This window comes from Triturus cristatus, chromosome 5_1 (assembly GCF_964204655.1).
Source record: "Triturus cristatus chromosome 5_1, aTriCri1.1, whole genome shotgun sequence".
In the NCBI taxonomy this organism is placed as follows: Eukaryota; Metazoa; Chordata; class Amphibia; order Caudata; family Salamandridae; genus Triturus; species Triturus cristatus.
In genome coordinates, this window is record NC_140587.1 from 698175649 (window position 1) to 698196253 (window position 20605).

Below are 20605 nucleotides of genomic sequence, written 5' to 3' on the forward strand. Positions count from 1 at the left end.
CTAGGCTTCTTCTTCTTCCGCTTTTCCTGTCTTGGCATTGGGCGGAAGCTATGTTGCCTTGTGGGGGAGTGGGGTGCTTCGGCCTCTCAGTCCTTGCCCTTGGTTCCTCTGCTGTGAGTGTGCGAACCTCTTCAGTCTTCTTTCCCTCCTACATCCCCTTGGGGTCAGTGGAGTTCTGCTTGAGGGGGTTCCCTTGGCCTAGCAGTGGCGAGGTTCTGCTGGTCCACAGATTTGTTCCACTGTGGGGCCCTCTGTTCTGCATTGGCTGGTGGGGTACTTTCGCAGACCCTCCTTCCCAGGGGGTATGGCTAGGGTATCTATTCTATGTGAAGGAATCTGCGGCTAGTAGTCTCTATCAGATGTATGAGTTATTTACCTTCAGTAACGATGTATCTGGTAGAGATGATTCTAGCCGCAGATTCCTTCACGGCCCGCCCTTCCTCCCCTATTCTGCGAGGACCCTTGGGTTGGTCTTCGATACTCGCCTCCCGGTGGGGGGGCTGTGTCTCCTGGGAGTGCCTTCCTTGTTCTTGATGGGTGGTTCCGCCTGGAGGCGGTTCATTCCTCCTTTGGAGGATGGGGTTCCGGTGCTCCGGTGCCCTGCTGCTCTGGCTACTCCAGGTTTGGGGGGGATTGCTTTCTATCCCTGTCCACCCTCCCTTCCCTTCCCTCCATTGCTATCCTCTGATTAAGTGTCATCTGGCCTTGTTTTGCCCCTGTCCCTTGTGGGTGGTTGCCCTCTAGGTTGGGGCGACTTGGAGTTTTGTTGTCCCTGTCTGCCTTGGGACTGGTCCCATTCCTTGCTCAGGACAGGGGGGGGGGGGCGGGTTTCCTACGTGTGCCATGACTTTTACGCATGTTCTTTGCCTCTGGGGCACAGGGATGGGAGGTTATCTATGTGCTGGCAGGGTGACTGCACAGGTTTCTGCTTGTTCTTTCCCTGCCCTTGGGTTCTGCGGTGTTGGCACTACTCTGGTGGTGTTGTTGGTCACCGTTTCTTTCCAATTTTTCGGCTCTTCACACACTGTTCCCATGCCTCCACAGTTTTTTATCTGGTGGTTCCGCGTTGTGGTGCGGAAATGTTCTCCGAAGAAAACTGACGAAGGCGCGCCGGGGCGGGTCTTATGTGACCTCGCTGACGTCACGTACGCGGACGATGCCTGGGCGGATTCGTGTGATGTCGCCCCGCCCCCGGCGCGCAGGGATGCTGTGGCAAAAGAGTTTCCGGATCCAGTCTCACGCCTGGGGATGATTCTACGTGAAGGAATCTGCGGCTAGAATCGTCTCTACCAGATACATCGTTACCGAAGGTAAGTAACTCGTACACCTAGTTTACTTAGGAATAGCATTTTCTTTGCTAATAACTTTAGTGCCGTTTGACGAATCTTCATGTAATTTTCAAAGCTAGTTTGCCACTCACTTTTGTTTCTGTCTGGAAAGTGTTGGGGTAATTTGTCAAGCGGGGCTGAGAAAAAAGGGGGGGTCCCAAAATGCGTTTTCCCCATGCAGTTTCTCATTGGGATTTTACACACGACTAAAGCCCGAACCGCTGAACCAAATTTGGCAGAAAGGTAGATCTTGGTCCAGAAAGAGTGTTTTTTGTAATTTGATGTAACTCTGTTCAGTAGTTTTGGAACTATTAAAGGTAAATGATTTATGTACATCTAGAGACACGGATCCATTGGCCCCAACCTGAGAGGAAAGTTGTGGCTGCCGTATTGTGGCACGGTTCAGAGGGGGTGGTTGGGACTAAAGTAGAAATAGGAAATAAGTAATCAAGTTAGAGGTATCCTGACCCCTTGGGACTGATGGAGGAGTCTGTGAGGAACCCCTCACGGGCAAGAAATTACACAAAAACATTTTTGGGGGGTGTGCAAGGATCTGCGGATCCACCACGGTGCTCAGCACGGCCCTGTGTGAATTCATTGCGGATCCAGCATTCAATAAAAAAAGAAATACACACACTCACAGACCCACTCTCACCCCCCACACAAATACTCACACACCCACATACACACACTTACACACCCATACAGTCACTCACACATCCAATCACAGGCCCAGAGAACCTTTCACAGACCCACACAGGCACTCACGTCCACGTACAAACCCACTCACACACTCATACAGCAAAACCACTGACACCTATACACACCCATACAACCCCTTATATACCACTCACAGACCCACATGGCCACTTACCCGCTCACACCCATCCTTCACACACTCACACGCCAACTTATGTACTCACACAACCACTCCAAGCAACTCAGACATCCATTCAGACACTTACACACCCACTCACACATCCATACAGCCACTCATACACCTGTATAGTCATTGATACATCCATTCACTGACTCAGAGAACCACTGACACCCACTCACAGACCCAAACAGGCACTCACACAGTCACTCACTCAGCGACATACACACCCATGCAACCACTTGCATACCCTGTCACACACCCATACAGCCACTCAGGCATCTACTCAAAAGACCCACAAAATCACTCACACAGCCACTCACAGACTCACACAACCAGTGATACGCACTCACATACCTACCACAGATTCAAATACCCACTTACACACCCACCCACCCAACCAAACACCCACTCTCAAACCTACACAGCCCCTTTTACATCCACTCTCACACCCACACAGCTCTTCACACACCACCACTAACACATCCTAACACCCACTCTTTGTCACTCATGAATTCACTCACAGATTCACAAAACCACTCACACTCCACCCCACAGCCGCTCACACACCCATACACTCACATACCCACTCTCACATCCATACAGACACTCACACACCCAAATCCACATCCATAAAGACACTCACGCACCAACTTATACACTCACCCACATACTGACCCACAAAACCACTCCCATATCCACAAAACCACTCATACACTCACTCAGACCTACACAGCCCCTCACTCACCAACTCACATACCCACACACCCACTGACGCATCCATGCACCCACCGACACATCCATGCACCCACTCACACACACCTAGTCTCTCACACACGTAGTCACTCACATTCTCACAGACCCACAAATCCACTCATAGACCCACCCACACAACCACTCACACACCCACTCACAGACCCACAAAACCCCTCACACGTCCATACACCCACTCACAGACCCACAAAACTACTCACACCCCCACTCACAGACCCACATAACCACTCACATACCCCCTCATACACATACCCACCTGCGCACAGCGACTTACACAGCCACACAAAACCACTTGCATACCCACTCACAGACCCGCATAGCCCCTCACACACCCATACAGCCACTCACTCACCTACTCAGTCCCACAAAACCACTCACAGACCCACAGAGCCAATCACACACACACACACACACAACTGACCCACACAGCCACTCACACACCCACTTAATTAGATATTACTTTATATAAAAAAGCCTTAGAAATTCACTGAAAAACAAAGGTTACATAGGCGTTATAGTTAGGAAATAAAAAATTTTAAAAACCTAAAAATTCACTGAAAAAAACAAAAGTGACAGGGATATTCTAGTTATGCTCAAATTGTGTACAGACACAGAACCATAGAAATTCAACAGTTGTAGTTACCTAAGCTAACTATATCTTATGCCCCCGCAATCCATTGCTTATGGCTTCACATATTACATTGCTCATGACATGGTCAGTGTCATCACTGATCCCATTACATACATACATATATATATATATATATATATATATATATATATATATATATATATATATATATATTCACTGAAAAAACCATGGGTTTCACACACGTTATAGTTAGGAATTAGCATTTAAAAAACCTTAGAAATTCAGTGAAAAAACCATAGGTTTCACACACGTTATAGTTAGGAATGAGCATTTAAAAAACCTTAGAAATTCAGTGAAAAAACCATAGGTTTCACACATGTTATAGTTAGCTGGACATTTTACTCGTAAAAAACCAATGAAATTGCCCCGTTATAGTTAGTTCAGCTAACTATAACTCGCGCGCCCGCAATGCACTGCTGATGACGTCACATATTACATCACTCATGACATGGTCAGTGACATCACTCATGACATCACTGATGACATCTCAAATGACATCACTGATGACATCACTGATGACATCATCCAGTGAATGTGGGTTTTTCTGAAAATTAAATATGTTTTATATATGTATATCTCAAGGTCGATGGAAGAATAAATGGGTATATAAGTGTCTAAATGGATGATTTGTTTTTGAAAAATTGATTGTTTAACTGACTGATTAAGTGTATCATAGTGAATACATGTTTTAGTGAGTAATGTTTAAATATGTATATATCTGTATCAGTCTCTCACTTTGTGTATAAGTGGCTGCATGGGTTTGTGAGTAGCTACATGGGTGTCTATATAGGTTATTAGTTGGTTTTTTGAGTATCAGTCTGAGTGTCTGCATGGTTCGGTGGGGGGTATTACGTAGTGCATAGGTGCATGAATGAGTGACTCACTGTTTGTATGTGTTGAACAGACCATGTGTGCAGGACTGCATGGGTGGATGAGTGTGTGTATGGGTGTGTTAGTGAGTGAATGACTGTCTCAATAGTGTCTTTATGAGTAACTACATATGTTTAAAACTAGTATATGTGACTATTGGTGTATATATGTGAGTATATGCAAGGGTGAGAGATTGGAAGAGTTCCTGTATGAATAAGTATGTGTTTCTATAAGTGATTGTTTAAAAGACTAAGTATGTGTAAGTTTCCGTAGAAGTAAGTATGGTGGTGTGTGTATAACTGTATATGCAAGTAAATGTATGTTTGATTCTTTATTAGCACGAGTGACTATGTGTGTGAGTAACTCTATGGATGAGTGGCATTGTGTAACAGGATGTATAGGTGTATGAGTACATATGATGAGTGAGTACATGTATGAGTGACTGTATTGGACTGTTGGTGAATGAGTGGATGTGTATGTGGATCTTAGAATTACTGAAGAGGTTGTTGTAACTGTTATTGGTATGTCCATTGTTTTTGAAAATTTTAGTCTCTATTTTTGAATGTGTGTGTCAAAGGTTATATTAGGGTGAGAGGAGGTCTGCCACTCTATCACAAGGATGATGTCATCAGTGATGTCATCAGTGATGTCATTTGAGATGTCATCAGTGATGTCATGAGTGATGTCACTGACCATGTCATGAGTGATGTAATATGTGACGTCATCAGCAGTGCATTGCGGGCGCGCGAGTTATAGTTAGCTGAACTAACTATAACGGGGCAATTTCATTGGTTTTTTACGAGTAAAATGTCCAGCTAACTATAACATGTGTGAAACCTATGGTTTTTTCACTGAATTTCTAAGGTTTTTTAAATGCTCATTCCTAACTATAACGTGTGTGAAACCTATGGTTTTTTCACTGAATTTCTAAGGTTTTTTAAATGCTAATTCCTAACTATAACGTGTGTGAAACCCATGGTTTTTTCAGTGAATTTGCAAGGTTTTTTAAATGCTAATTTTTTTTTTTTTCTTCTATTTTTTCTAACATATTTTTAATTTAATTATCTTACCTTTTATAAAGACTATGATTAAATTTTTAAAATTCTTTAATATGTTTTTTTAAATATATTTTTTAAAATAAACATGTAAAATTTATTTGCAGTACTTTTTTTTAAAAAAAAAATATTTTTTTAGTACGCGTACCGTAAGCTCACGGTAAGCGTACGGTTTACGCAACGTCCGTAATCTATCTACGCTGCTTGCGTATAGTTACGCACTTTGCGTAGCCACGCGTACTGCGCGTGGGACGCGTGCGCGCTCACGCCACACGCGCACGTTACGCGGAAGTGTCGGGTAGTGACTGTTATGCGCATGCGCGCAAGCGCGTGTCTTTTTTACGCGCATGCGTACTTTTTGCCGTACGCTTACCGTAAGCTTACCGTACGCGTACCCCGTGATTTTTTTAAAAATCAATAAATTTTTTTTTGTACTTTTCTGTCCTTCTTTGACCCCCTTACTAATGTTAGGGGGTCTGTAACTCTCCTCATTGCCCCCTTTCCTTGTTTTCACTCTTTTTTTTCAGAGTGAAATACACAAAATGGCGGCCGCCGCTTCCTGGTTTCGGCCGATTCGAATGTTTACTAAGATCTAAGAGCCAATCAGAATCGCGCTCGCCACCGTACGCTTACCGTAAGCGTACGGTAAGCGTACCGTAAGCGGGCTCAGATATATATATTGATTTAAAGGCTATTTTCTCAGAATCTACTGAACAGATTTACACCAAACCTACAAAAGGCACTTCCTTGACCTAGGGACTACCTCTCTGCCAAATTTTGAGTAATTCTGTTCAGCCGTTCGGGCTGTAGCTCGTTCTAAAGGTCCTATGGAAAAATGCATGGGAAAAACGCGTTTTGGGACCCCCCTTTTATCTCAGCCCCCGCTTGACGGATCCCCCCGAGACTTTCAGGGTAGGAGCGGAGCGTAGCGCCCCACCTATTTTGAGAAATTCGCGAGGATTCATCGACCGGCGCCAAAGTTATTCAAAATAGAATGTTGAGGTTTTCCTATCGAAACGTGGTCCTAACTATAACTACCTACTGGCGACCGCCAGTAGGTAATATATATATATCTCAAAGTAGGTGTGATCCATTTTAAGCAGACACGAGGGACACAGCGTCAGCTTTTAATGAACTGTGTTGCATGACGCGTTCCGGTGAATACCTTTATCAAATGCCGTTAGTTTCTGATTTAACTGGTGCAAAGTCTTGTAAATAGTTCCGCCTCTCCTGCAAGTGAAGAGGGCTCACCTGTCTCACATTAGCCTCAGAGCCGCCGTCGTCGTTCTAGGTACAGACTCCAACTCCCACAATGCAGCTTAATGTACAACCGCAATGTGGAATTCTTGCAACTTTGATATTGTTTGCTTGCTGTGAGTTGAATTCTGAATGCGAGCATAATGAGGATAGATTCACAGCGCAGATCTCATGAAAGCTGCCTCCCATGCCCCTACTTCCAGCCGCACTTCACCAATCAATGCAGGGGACTGGAGACGACGGTAGCAGTGACCACGTCACTCAATGCAGTGATGGACTGTATTTACCAGCAGTTCCTCAGCCTTCTTGGGTCGGGTGGCGGTCCTCGGCTTCCGATACCTCGGAACATAAACTCACAAAAGAGTTGCCACTGATGGCGAGGACATTTGACGGAAGGGTCCCCCTGTGCGCCACTGGCTAACGCACTTCACATCACAAAGTAGGTCACCTCCATTTTAAGCAGACACGAGGGACACAGCGGATCAAGGTACGGCAGCTTTTAATGAACTGTGTGGCATGACTCGTTTCGGTGAATACCTTTATCAAATATCGTTAGTTTCTGAATTGACTGCTGCAACGTGGGTCCCTTGCTAACTTTGCACTGGATTCAAGATAGCCTGACTGATGAGGATTATGAACCCAAAACCGGTCCCAGGATGCTTGTTTCCGGACCAGGGAAGACATGGCTTGGCAGTTCGGGCTGGACTGTTCCCATGAGGCACAGGGTCAGACTGATTTGCATATGGCCATGTCTGACCTGGGGTGGCGGAGTGAGCTAAAGAATGATGATGGATTAAACCCAGATTAGTTGACTGGGGGGCGAGTGTTTGCAATGTTTAACACTCCGTCCATCATCCCCTTTGGTTTTGCTTTGTTCGCCCTAAGTTGGCAGGGTATGTCCAGACGTGGGTCCCTTGCTCACTTTGCCACTGGATACAAGATAGCCTGGCTGATGAGGGTTATGAACCCGAAACCGGTCCCAGGATGCTTGTTTCTGGTCCAGGGAAGACATGGCTTGGCAGTTCAGGCTGGACTGTTCCCTTGAGGCAGAGGGTCAGACTGATTTGCATATGGCCATGTCTGAACTGGGGTGGCGGAGTGAGCTAAAGAATGAGGATGGATTAAACCCAGATCAGTTGACTGGGGGTGAGTGCTTGCAATGTTCAACACTCTGTCAATCACCCCCTTTGGTTTTGCTAACCTGTCTACATTGTCTATGGAAAGTGCTCTTAAATTAGTAAAGGCTCCTCTCATAGCTCAAAGCTTTAATTTGTTTGTTTGATTATCCCCTCCTTACACCTTTATCAGTTCTCTCCTGTAAATGTATACAAGTTGTTTCAAATAATACAGTGTACATTCGAAGCACTGACTGACTGTGTTTTATATAGTCAGCAGACTTTGCTCTCTTTACTATGTCCCTTGGTATATTTTCTTTAACCAGTTGAAGTGGGCGCTGTTATTTGTACCAGAGCTAACCTAGGTTCTGCTAATCATGAATACACAACTCACTAGCAACCTCCCTTCCACCCCAGGCTGTGTAATTAAATATTCAGATGCTGAAGTTTGGCATGGGATACATTCAATGTTGCAGTTAACATTTAGAAAACACCGCCATGGTTGATGTTACCCTATATTTCTTACTTATTGTGTGTTTGCCTGACAATCATGTAAATTATATTGTTATAATGTGCTTAAAGAATAGTCCTCACAGTGATTACTGAGCTTTTAACCTTCTCCATAGAACAACTTTTCAGTTTCAATGAAGCTTTTGAAAGGGCTGCATAGGGAGAGTAAGACTAGAGAAGACTGGTTGGTCCGGTGGATGCACAGCTACTGCCGTTACAGTCACAGTCGCAGTCAGAGCCAGACCAGTGATGAACAGATGATTACTGTGATGAAGACCATTCCTCTACTAGGTAAGGGAATGAGTAATTCTGTTCATGCTGTATGTCTCAGCTTGCATTTTTGTGCTTTCTATTTTTTTAAAGAATCCGTTTGAAATAGGCCCTGTATAAATTATGATCTTTCAAATTATAAAATTGTTATGCTATTTTGGCTTGTATAAAAAAATTATATACATGTTAGAGATGTAAGTGTGTTTCTGCAGTATCTTTTCATTTAAATGTTTGTAAAAAGTCTTGTACAGAGATTAACTTTCTATTAATGGCAACTTAAAACATTCCACTTGGCGCATACAAGCCACCAGACCAACTGGGCGTAGTCTAAGTGCTCACAGGATGGGTACCACTGTTAAAGTCCTTGACGATATCTAAAAATAATTATTAACCCTTTCTCTGCTAGGCCTTTTACCCCCGTGCTAACCCTTTTTTTTGGCTATTTGGGGTAGTTCGCGCTTAGGCCCCTGTAACGTTTTGACCACATACAGTATCCACGCCAAATAGGCGTCCTTTTTTTCCAACATCATGGGGATTTGAAAGGTGCCCAGGGTTTGTTGATTCCCCTGGAGGGGACCCAGAAATTAGCCAAAATACAGCTACATTTGTGGGTTTTTTTGTGGAAAAATGGGAAAAAATTGCTGCAGATGAAAGTACCTGGCTTTTTCCCTGCAAAGGTATCAACAAAGGGTTCGTGGTGCTGAAATCACCATCTTCCCCGCTTTCAGGGCCTGACAGGCATTTTTTTAGAAAACCAACACTTTTACAGTTTTGACATTTTACTGGGACATAGCCCATTTTTGCTATTTTATGTGCTTTCAACCTCCTTCCAGTTAATGGTAAACATGGGTATGAAAGCAATAATGGATCCTGGGAAGCTATACATTTCTGAGAAGTAGACAAAATACTGAATTTAGCAAGGGGTCATTTGTGTAGATCCTTTAAGATTTTCTTATAGAAACTAACAGTTGAAAATGGGAAAAATTGCAAAGAGTTGGAAAAAAACAGCCATTTGTGCCAACGTTTTCACCTGTAACTTCTTCTAAGTATGACAGATCTTTGAAAGCAATATACCGTTACATCCGCTGGACCCTTCTGGTTGTGGGGATACATAGGACTTGTAGGTTCACTAGGAACCCGAGGAACCCAGAACCAATAACTGAGCAGCGTCTTGCAAAGGTTTTTTTATTGTGTATCGGGTATATAGCAATTCATTTGGGAAAATATAAATAGTGAAAAATTGTATGAAAGACACCTATTTATTTCTGAAATGGAAACAAAATATAGATTTTAGAAACAGTAGCTATTTGCACATCTCCGAAATTGTGGGTACCCATACTAGCATGTGAATTATAGGACATTTTTCAAAGTGAGTTCTTTTTTACACATTGTCCTACATTTGAAGGCAGAAATGCATTGAAAGTCAATAGGTAATAACAGTTTATCTACAATTCTGTGTTCCTCTAAGTCTCCTGATAAAAATGGTACCTCACTTGTTTGGATATGCCTAGTGCCCGTGACAGGAAACTTCCCAAAACGCAATGTGCACACACCACGTTTTTACAGTGAAAACTGACCCTTTTTTTGCAAAGTACCTAGCTGTAGATTTTGAACCCTAGCTCTGCCGGCACCTAGGGAGACCTAGCAAACCTATTCATTTGTTAAAACTAGACACCCAGGGGAATCCAAGATGGGGTGACTTGTCTGGCTCCCACCAGGTTGTGGTACCCAGAATCGCTTGCAAACCTCAAACTTTGTCCACATTTTCTTCAAATTTCTGTGGTGGGAAGTTCTGGAATCTGTGTGGATCCACAAAATTCCACCCACCCCCCATCCCCCAAAGTTTTCCAATAAAAATGATACCTCACTCGTGTAGGTGGGTCAAGTACCCACGACAGTCAAGGGCCCAAAACGTGTTGTGGGGACATCAAAATGATCTATTACAAAATTATCTGCTTCTCCAAGTGGGTCACATGAGTTTTTGTTCCCGGGCTTGGCGGCCATCTAGGGAAACCTACCAAACCCACACATTTCTGAAAAGTAGACACCCTGTAGAGTCCAGGGAGGTATCACTTGCGTGAATCCCCCAAAGTTTCCCTACCCAGATTCCCCTGCTACTTAGACACTGCCCTCGCACGCTGACGTCAGTTCTTTCTTTTTCTTCACCAGCCAGCGCAGATCTGGAGAGAGCGGTACCTCCAGTCACTTTTTGACTGACTTTTTTGTCGACGCCGTTTTGAGTCTTCGACTACTGGTACACGTCAGGGAAGCACGGTTTCAAGGCTTGCGGTTCCTGCCGAAAACTGATGTCGGTGACGGATCCGCACCGCGTGTGCCTGTGGTGCCTGGAACGCGACCACGATCCCAAGTCGTGTTCTGACTGCCGGACCATGAATCCAAAGTCTTTGCAGGAGCGTTGCCGAAAGCTTCTCGAGGCCCGGCAGTCAGCTCCGCACCGTTCGATGCCCCAGCCGTGCAGGAGGTGGAGGGACTGGTCGCGGAGCCACCACCACCATTCATCCTCGAAGTCTTCGCACTCCTCAGGTAAGTTGAAGCACAAGAACAAGGCGAAGAAGCATCGTCGCTCTTCGACTTCTCCCCGTCCGTTGGCCGGCGCGACAAGGGATGCAGGTGGGGCTCCTCCGGCGGCACCGGTGCAGAGCCCGAAGGGTCGACTCAGAGTTTCCCCCCTTCCCGGGACCCGGAGCAACCCCTTCTCAGCTCTGCAGCTTTTCCGAAGTGATGCATGTCATCTTTGGGCAGCCTGACTCTGCTGGCGCGCCTTTGGGCCCCACGGACTCGGCTGGGGGCCCTACAACTTCTACGCCGGCGTCTTCGGCACAGGCACCTCAGGGTCGCCTTGGATCCAGGTCTGGATCCGGATCGGCGCCGGTCGACCTGATAACACCTCCCCCAGTGCCTATTCCCCCGGCATCACGTCCGCTGCCAAAGCCAGTCGGCGTCGACCCTGGCCTCCACGGACACGGAGCCGAACTGACATCGCCCAACGCCGGATCCGGCTCCGACTGGTAGTTTTGGGCCCCTGTTTCCACCTGGTTTTTTTAGGCCTGACTGGTAACCAGGTTTCAGGTTTCATATGTCTTTATTTCGATTTAATATCATAAAAGACAATACAACAAAGGAGCAATAATACATGCATACATTACATTACATTACATTAAAAGATTAAAAACCCACCTATATTCAATACAGTTCATCATTAAGAAAGCATTAAACAATATATTATAGGCTTAATGTGTGAAAAACCCTTACAAAATGAAAACAATCAGGATACCTGCGGGTGCCTGGCTCTGATAACCCAGGCCCACCCAAGGAACTTTGCAACACCTATTACCACAGTCTCCGAGGTCTTAGTTTGCAAAGACCACAGAGCCTCTGAGCTCCCTCTCATTTTCAGCCTTTGACAAATAGGCCTAATCCATCTATGTCTAGGGGCATGATAAGCAGGGTATGCAAACAAGAAGTGACCCATACTCTCCTTATGGTCACTACACCAAGGACGAAATTCATTTAAACCGGATCATTTCCTGGAGAAGGACCTTACGGGTAAAGACCCGACTCTAAACTGATGGTATAGTTTTTTATCCAGACAATTGGTGATAATGTCCCAATAGTTTTCCAAAAAGGGATCTGTTTTAAATACCAAGAATCTACCTGTTAAGGTAACAGCATCTGACCTCGCAACGGAAAGAAGTCTGACGGAAGCCCAATAAAGTGCTTTCAAATCTTGTTTAGGGGGGAATACAGTAGAACCCGGGGAAACCCAAAGTTGGCTGAGACCCATATCTTCCAAAATTAGTTTCACCTCACGTAGCCATGGTATATTCCCAGAACCCAGAGATGATCTAACTTCCGCCAGTTCGCTGGCAAAGAGACTGAGATCCGGCGACGTCCAGAGCCGTCTCCACAATGCGACTAACCGATATCGAGCCATCTCATTAATGGACTTACAGCCCATATCTAATAAGAGGGGTTTGATCGGTGTGGTATGGGGGAGTCCTACTAGTTTGCGCATAAATTTATTTTGGACGTTTACCCAGGGGGTCAAATCCATATACCCCCACAGGTCAGCCCCATACAAAATGGCAGACCTAATTTTGGCCTCATAGATCTTAAGTGCAGGTGTAACCCGTTTAGTTAGGGACATTTTTTGCTCCTGAATTAGGCAGCCCGAAAGGCGGGCAAATCTTAGTTGAAGGGCTTCAACCTGGGGTTTCCAGCGTAGACGATAATCTAAAGTTACTCCAAGTTAGGTCATAAGTTCCACTTGCTCAAGACTGACACCATTCATACTAATGTGGCTTTTAATAGGGCGATTTTTCGTTAGGACCATAAATTTGGTCTTGGTCACATTAATTAGGAGATTGTTAGCTTGGCAAAACTCCCCAAACCTATTTATTGCTGTTTGCAGCCCCCTTCGTGTCTTTGAGAGGAGTAAAGTGTCATCTGCACAGATGAGCATAGGGAATTTAGTCCCACCCAATATGGGAGCATCAGTCGGGGTGTTATCAAAGAACTTCACCATCTGGTCAATAAACAATAGAAAAAGGGTGGGTGCCAGAACGCACCCCTGGCGAGCACCACGCGTTACGGGGAAACTATCCGTCACCTGCCCTTGGCCTCCCCACCTCACCCTGGCAAAGTTGCCCTCGTGCAATCTAATAATAAGTTCAAGGAGATCCGACGGCAAACCTAAGTTGTCCAAGACTGCCCACAGTTTTGCCCTACGCACGAGATCGAAAGCGGACTTAAGGTCCACAAAGGCGGCGTAGATTGACCCTCCGCCCAACAGCACCACCTTCCAGTAAATCAGAGTAAATCTGAAAACCTGGTTGATGGTGCTGGTGCCTGATCTGAAGCCAGCCTGTAATGGGGAGAGAATATTCTCCGTCTCCATCCACCCTTGAACTCTAGCAAGGACCATTCTGGCCACAATTTTCTGCAAAGAGTCGATAAGGCTAATAGGGCGATAATTCCCCGGGACCGAACGGTCCCCCTTTTTAAAAATGGGAAGAATTTCCGCCCCTTTCCAAGACTCTGGAATCCTAGCCCCCCTCGCTATGGCATTTGCAATCTGAGTTATGTAGGGAATCCAGAGTTGGAGATCTATTTTAAAAAGGTCTGCCGGGATGCAGTCCATCCCGGGAGCTTTCCCTGCTTGGACCAAACGTAGGGCTGACTCCGTATCAGCATTCGTAAACACTAATGAATTACCTGGAGAAGTGGGCGGAGATATCCTATTCCCTGGGACATTATGAGATTCTATATCCAAATCCTTAAACTGGGTTGAAAAAAAATCCACCCATGCTTCCACAGGGACATCATTTATTGGGATTTGAGAATCGGGGTTCCTACCCCATTTCACTACTTCCCAGAACTTAACCTGATTTGAGGATAAACAAGCCTCATAGAGGTTGGTCCAATGGTTCTCATCCCACTCCCTCTTTGCCTCCCACTGGGCCTTCTTGTACATTTGGCGAGCTAATTTGATATCACAAGTCACTCTAGATTTAATAGCTTTTATTAGCCCATTATGTGCTTCCCTACATTTCCTTGCTTTATAGGAAGAGTTAAGAGGGCCTTGAGCTTAGTAAAGCACAGTTCGTGAAGGTTACAAATCTGATTTGATGCCTCCAAGTTGGGGGATAAATTCAATATGGCACTCAGAGTAGATGTAACTTCCAGCGATATGCCATCTAACAGAGGAGGGTCCGCCACAACCCTGCACCATTTAAGCCTCCTATCATTAGTAAAAACGGCCTCTGCAGTAATACACTGGGCTAAAGGGGACCTTCCGGGGCCACCTGGAAGCTTAAACCTTAGAAACAATGGATTATGGTCGCTCTCTGGACGAACCACGACTTCCATGTCCTCCAGGAGGGACCAATACTCCATTTTAACCAGGATATAATCAATTTGACTTTTGCTAACCCCATTATCAAAAGTCGGGAGGCCAGCCTTATCCGAGGGGGTGCGACCATTAGCTGCTCTCAAGCCCCACTCCAGGCACAATCCTGACCAGTGCAATGCTGCCTCTGTTCCCTTTTTGATATTATTCAGAGACAACGGCGGGATATTCCACACTGCATCCTCATCAGATCCCAGACTCGCATCCTCGCATAATAAGGGTTCAAAGGTGCAGTTTAGATCCCCGGCTATAAGAATTATTTTGTCTCTCCCAAGCAATTCAAGGAACGAGTCCAACTCCTCTATAATTTGCAGTGAACGCCCGCCTGATCGTCCTCGGGCATAAACATTAATAACAATAATGTCCTGATGGTTCTCCCTACATAACCTAATCCCCAAAATATCCGGGTTATTCACTAAAATTTCTGTCGGGCTATAACCGATAGATTGCCTGACCCAGACTACCAGGCCCCCTGACGCTCTGCCTCTTGTACCCTGTATGGCTGGTTTATAAAAATTTAGAAAACCTGCCCTAAATATTGGATCAGGGGCCCAACTCTCTTGAAAACAAAAATATCAAAAGTATCGATAAATTCTGCCCAGTCCTCTGAGCTAATCCGCCCCTTCAGCCCAGCAATATTCCGTGAGGCCATCTTAAGTACCGTATCCTGGCTAGCAGGAACTACTAGATTCGGGGCACTCGGCTCTGCTCCTATCTCCCCACCATCGGAGGAATAGGAGCCACCCAACATGTTACCATCTACATCACTCGCAATAGCCGTCCCCAACCCCTTCTCGGAGGGTCCACCCTCCTGGCTAGTTGGACAAACCATACTGTATACACCAACTACCCCCTTTACATGATTGCTAGGATGTCTCCCTCCACCAGATACGGGGTTAAGTCAATCGATGCCCTCCAAACCAGATAAGGGTTCGAAACGATTACACAGTTTGGGGAAAAAAAGGAGAAAATAGAACCCCGTCTACTGGTAATCTCCCGGCAGCTCTTCGAGATATTAAAGGGTTATTGTAGGACACACCATGTCTTTTAGGGTAAAAATAGCTAAGGCCCAGTGACTGCACGTCTCCCAATCTCCCAAACCTGGCTTCCCTGCGTATGAAATCCACCACCCATGGATCCCTAAAGTTTACGATGACGCAATCCCCCTCCAGGTCCTTCGGACAATGACCCACCCAGTTTACTCTTCTCACACTCGGGATCTTCGTGGCAGAGGAGGGTGGAAGGGGTCTGTTTTTGTTTAACCAATAAACAACTTTATTTTTGAGATCCCCGTGGGACTTTGGTATACTCCCCAAAACTGGAGCTACACCTGTTAGAACAATCGTGTAGGGGGTAGCTTCTAGGGGTAAGTCAGTACTGAGGGTACCCAGCTTGGTAACATTCTGCGGGTGGGTGGAAGAATTTTTATAACACTCCCCGATGCACCAATACTTGGTTTAGTCTGTGTAGTTGGTTTATGACCGCCCCTCACAGAATCCTGAGCCAAAGTAACATTGGTGGACTTAGAGGTACTTGGCTGGGGCAAAGGTGTGGGTTTAGAACTGACCTTCATTTGATTTGTAGCCTGGGCAGTGGTAACCGGTTTGGGCATGGTTTAATTATTTAAGCTCCCACCCCTAAGGGCCGTGGAACCTGCAATGTTAATGACAGACCGCGTATTAGTTGGTATGGCAGAGACTAAATGGGGCCGCTTAACAGTAACAACAGGTCCCTGTGGTTTAAGAACACTAGAGGGAGTAGAAGTAGACGATGCAACTTGAGCATTTACTAACTTATTTAACATTCCAGAGTTAGTATTAACAACATTCTCAAGTGCATCTAATTTAAAATTCATAAGTCTAGTTCTTTCTAGTAGGGGAAGCATAAGAGTTTTTAATAATACTTCCATTTTACCCAAAAGGCCATCGACATTACTATTGCTTCCAAAGCAGAAATCTAAGATCCTGGATAAATCATGAGAGGGCGGCGGTGAAGTATTAGTGGCCGGTGTATACTGGGGACCAGTGAAGGTTTCGGGGGTAACAGATGGCTGTGATGTGCTATTTGTTTTAGGAATTTTTGGAACTCCACCCCTCTGGCGGCCCTTGCTTCTCTTCCTCTTACGGGGCAAATTCCTCAGAGATTCCCCATTGGAGGATGAGTCCAATAGTGATGGGCTCACCAATAACACACTTCCCCCACCCCTACCATCAACAGAGTCTCTAGCATTTAAATCACTATCGAAGGAATTTAATGACAAGCCCTCAACCTCAGGGTGAACCTCCACCGAAACTGTGACCAAGGGAACATTAGATCTCATAGTAGATATTTGGGGGCTAGCCGCTGAGGCAATAGGGCCTAAGGAAGAGCATTTCCCTGAGATAAGATCGATAGAAAGCCGTTTCTCAGCAAAGGCTATCTCCTTCTCTAGAATTCCTGTTGCTTTTATTAAAAATGCATCCAAGGGACCGGTTACCACCCCACTCGAAGTCTGCAGTTGAACATTTCGCTCCTTCCCTGAACGTAGAGGCATGGTTCTAACAAAAAGATTAACTAAATTGGATTTAAGACCAACAAAGATCCACCAAACCTCCCTTATATAAAGTAAACAACAAAGAAAAACAAACCAAGGGAGGTGGGCCAACCCAACCTCACCCGACCACGGACGGCCACAGACGGTCCCGCCCTTGTCCCGGGCTTCTCCCGGGACGCTCCCGCGCGCTCCTGCACAGCGGGGAGGATGGCCTATTAAAATGGGGGGAGGTAATGGCTGGGGGGCGGGGCAAGCAGGGAGAGCGGCCCAGGTGTTTCGTGACTGGCTAGCAGGGACTCCTGGGAGATGGAGTCCCTGGACACAACGCTCGCAGCCCTGCTGCAACAACCGCACACCCCACAGCAATCTCCAGTGGCCCAACCCCTCCTCCGTCCAAACACCACAGAGGCAGCCGCGAGGCGAGATGTGGGGCTTTCAGGGACAGCACACAGGCAGCAGCCGAGAACAAGTCCACAGACACCCAGCAGGTAGGCAGCAACAGAGTCCCAATAAGGTTCAGGAGGCAATGATTTTTGACACCGTAGGTGGGGGGCGGGGCAAGCAGGGAGAGCGGCCCAGGTGTTTCGTGACGGGCTAGCAGGGACTCCTGGGAGATGGAGTCCCTGGACACAACGCTCGCAGCCCTGCTGCAACAACCGCACACCCCACAGCAATCTCCAGTGGCCCAACCTCTCCTCCGTCCAAACTCCACAGAGGCAGCTGCGAGGCGAGATGTGGGGCTTTCAGGGACAGCACACAGGCAGCAGCCGAGAACAAGTCCACAGACACCCAGCGGGTAGGCAGCAACAGAGTCCCCAGAGGAGGGTGATGAGGATTCGGAGGGGTCTAGAGACCCTTAAACTGACCAGTTGGAATATGATCTGGACTGGCAAGAGGAGTTTGGGGATGGCAGTGGTCTGGATACTTCTCCAGACCTTGGCATGTTGTCTCATCCTACCGTGGCTACGGAGGAGGGAGCTTCTTATGCAGTAGTGTTGCGTATGGCGGCCGAGGCTCTCAACCTCAAGCTACCTGCGGTGACGGTCAGGACTAACTTCCTGATCGAGGTGCTTCAACCATCAGCGAGCTCTTCGGAGCCCCTGCTGTCGTTTAATGAAGCCCTTACTGACATCCTTTTGGACACCTGCTCCAGGCCCAACACAGGGGCTCCTGTGGATAGGATGTTCGCCCAACGCCAACGCTTGGCTGACGCGCGACCCCTCTCACAACACCCCTCCCCTGAGAGCTTGGGGGTCCAAGCCTCAACGTCCAAAGGCGCATTCCCTATCAGATAGGGAATCCAAAAAGCTGGATCATCTTGGGAAGATGATGTTGTCTTCCTCCAACTTGGGACTGCAGTCGGTAAACACTGCATGTCTATTGGGCCATTACACCCACTTGGTGTGGGATATGGTAGCGCAGGTGCTGTCCCTGTGCCAGGAGGAAGCCTCGTGTACTCTCCCAAGGAATTGCTGAGGGGAAAGACGCAGCTAAGTTTACCATTCGCTGTGGGCTTGACACCGCCGACTTGCTAGGCAGGATGCTTTCAAAGTCGGTATCCCTTCAACGCTACACTTGTCTGAGGTCGACTGGTTTTTCAGGGGATGTCTAAGCTACCCTTATTGTCATGCCCTTTGATGGTCGTCGCCTGTTCGGTGTCAAAGAAGACAACGTGCTAGAGCGTTTCAAGGACTTACGGGCAAGTCCTTGGGCCTCTCCACCACCCTTATGAATATTCATTCATACTGTGTCAGTCTCAACATGAAGTCATAGAACGCCATTGTTCAGGGAAACCCTCCTTCTGTGCCCAGGACTAGAACTAGGTAAAGGTTCAATCCTAAAAAGGCTTGTTACTGTGTAGTGTAGGGGAGGGGATGTAGGTGAAAGGGTATGATGTTACCCGGGCCTATATTAGGGTACCTATATGAAACATAACAAAACGCCCTGACTGTTCATGCTGTTTATCTCTGAGACAAACTAAAGTGATCACGAGAGACTGAGCGAAATGTAGTACATTGTTTCCACGATCCTGAGGGATGAGGGTTGTCATGTTCTGAGGTTGCCAGAAACTATTCTCCCCCCGATAAGAGGAGACACTAGTGGCACTGTGTGCTAGCTAATGCAAACAGGCTAACATTTCTCTGTGGGGGTGTACGGAACCAATCTGCCACAAAACCCCCAGTTTGTTATCCAAACGCGCAGGGCCTGCATGGGTACTATAGGAACTACACAACAGTTTCAATAAGTATTTATTGAAGAGTTGTTATTCTAGTTTAGAATAGATGAGCTGCAACAACCGTTAGATAGTAGCAGAGATATATGATTAGTAGTACTATGAAAGTAAAGGAATGGCACGGTTCTACCATTTTGCAGTAATCATGAATATATACAAGTACATAAAATACATGATAAAAAGTGTGTACTCCTAGGATGTCTCCCTAACTAGATGTACCTAAATGTACCTAGCATCTGTGTAGGTGTTATGCCAAGAATCCCTCTAGGATCTAGTCCACCCCATTACCTGGAAATGTGGGACCCTGTCCTGGTCTCGAGTTGGACACCCCGCAAGGGATGTTAGACCACTGCTAGCTGGAGCGTCTGCATGCAGGAACCTCAGCGTCTCTGGTCAGTGTGTCAACCAGGAAGTCACGATCTCCTCTGTCTCTCTAAGCAAGACATTATGTATATATACCCACAGGTTTTCCCAGGGGTCCTACCTTGCTGTGTTACTGTGTCGGCCTAAAGGTTGACGTCGACCCTGATCTTTAGACATAGATATTATACAGGAGATGCCAGTCCTGCTGTTAATCCTGCTGTGCTTCCAAGAAGCCTCATGCATGATGTATGAGATTCGAACTAGGAAACCTGCGTTCTGAATGCAGTGTCGTATCTAGGTAAAATGTCAGTGCCTAAGAACTGTTATGTATGTAATGTAGGGAAGAATATAGGTGAAAGGTTGTGATGTTACCTACGCCTATATAAGGTACCTATATGGAATATAACACCCACTCCTGTTCCGACTGCATGACATATGTAACCTATAGCGTACTACTAGCCTAACTAGATATTGGTATGCTCAAAGTTCATGAAACATTTGTTTGGCTAAAATGTTTAAAACTTCTAAAAACTTCTAAAAAGCTTTAAAAAATTTAAAAGAAAAATATTTGCAAACTATTGCTCTAAAAGTGTCTATAGTTATAGTCCAAACCACTATAAGCATTAGAAAGCCATTTATGCCCAATAAATGCAAGGAATGTCAATGTCAATTTTGTTTCTGAATTCCAAATTGAGTTTGTTTAAAAAAGGCGAATTTTTCCCCAGCACACGACGAGCCAAAAATGAGTCAAATGTTTGTGTCCTGGCTGGTAGATGCAACATTTTCATTGCTTGCTTCCACAGTAGACGGCCCCTGTAGCACCTCGCAAAGCACCTCAA

At 46.1% G+C, this 20605-nt stretch overlaps 1 protein-coding gene across 3 annotated transcripts in view; it reads left to right on the forward strand.

The window, feature by feature from the left end:
• The window catches only part of PRKDC (protein kinase, DNA-activated, catalytic subunit), a 2754228-nt gene that overhangs the window by 2073351 nt on the left and 660272 nt on the right, over window positions 1–20605 (forward strand). For all 3 annotated transcript variants that reach the window (XM_085605657.1, XM_085605658.1, XM_085605659.1), the window contains one exon: window positions 8555–8729. In XM_085605657.1, the coding sequence (XP_085461783.1) occupies window positions 8555–8729 (175 nt within the window). The remainder of the gene's footprint in view (window positions 1–8554; window positions 8730–20605) is intronic.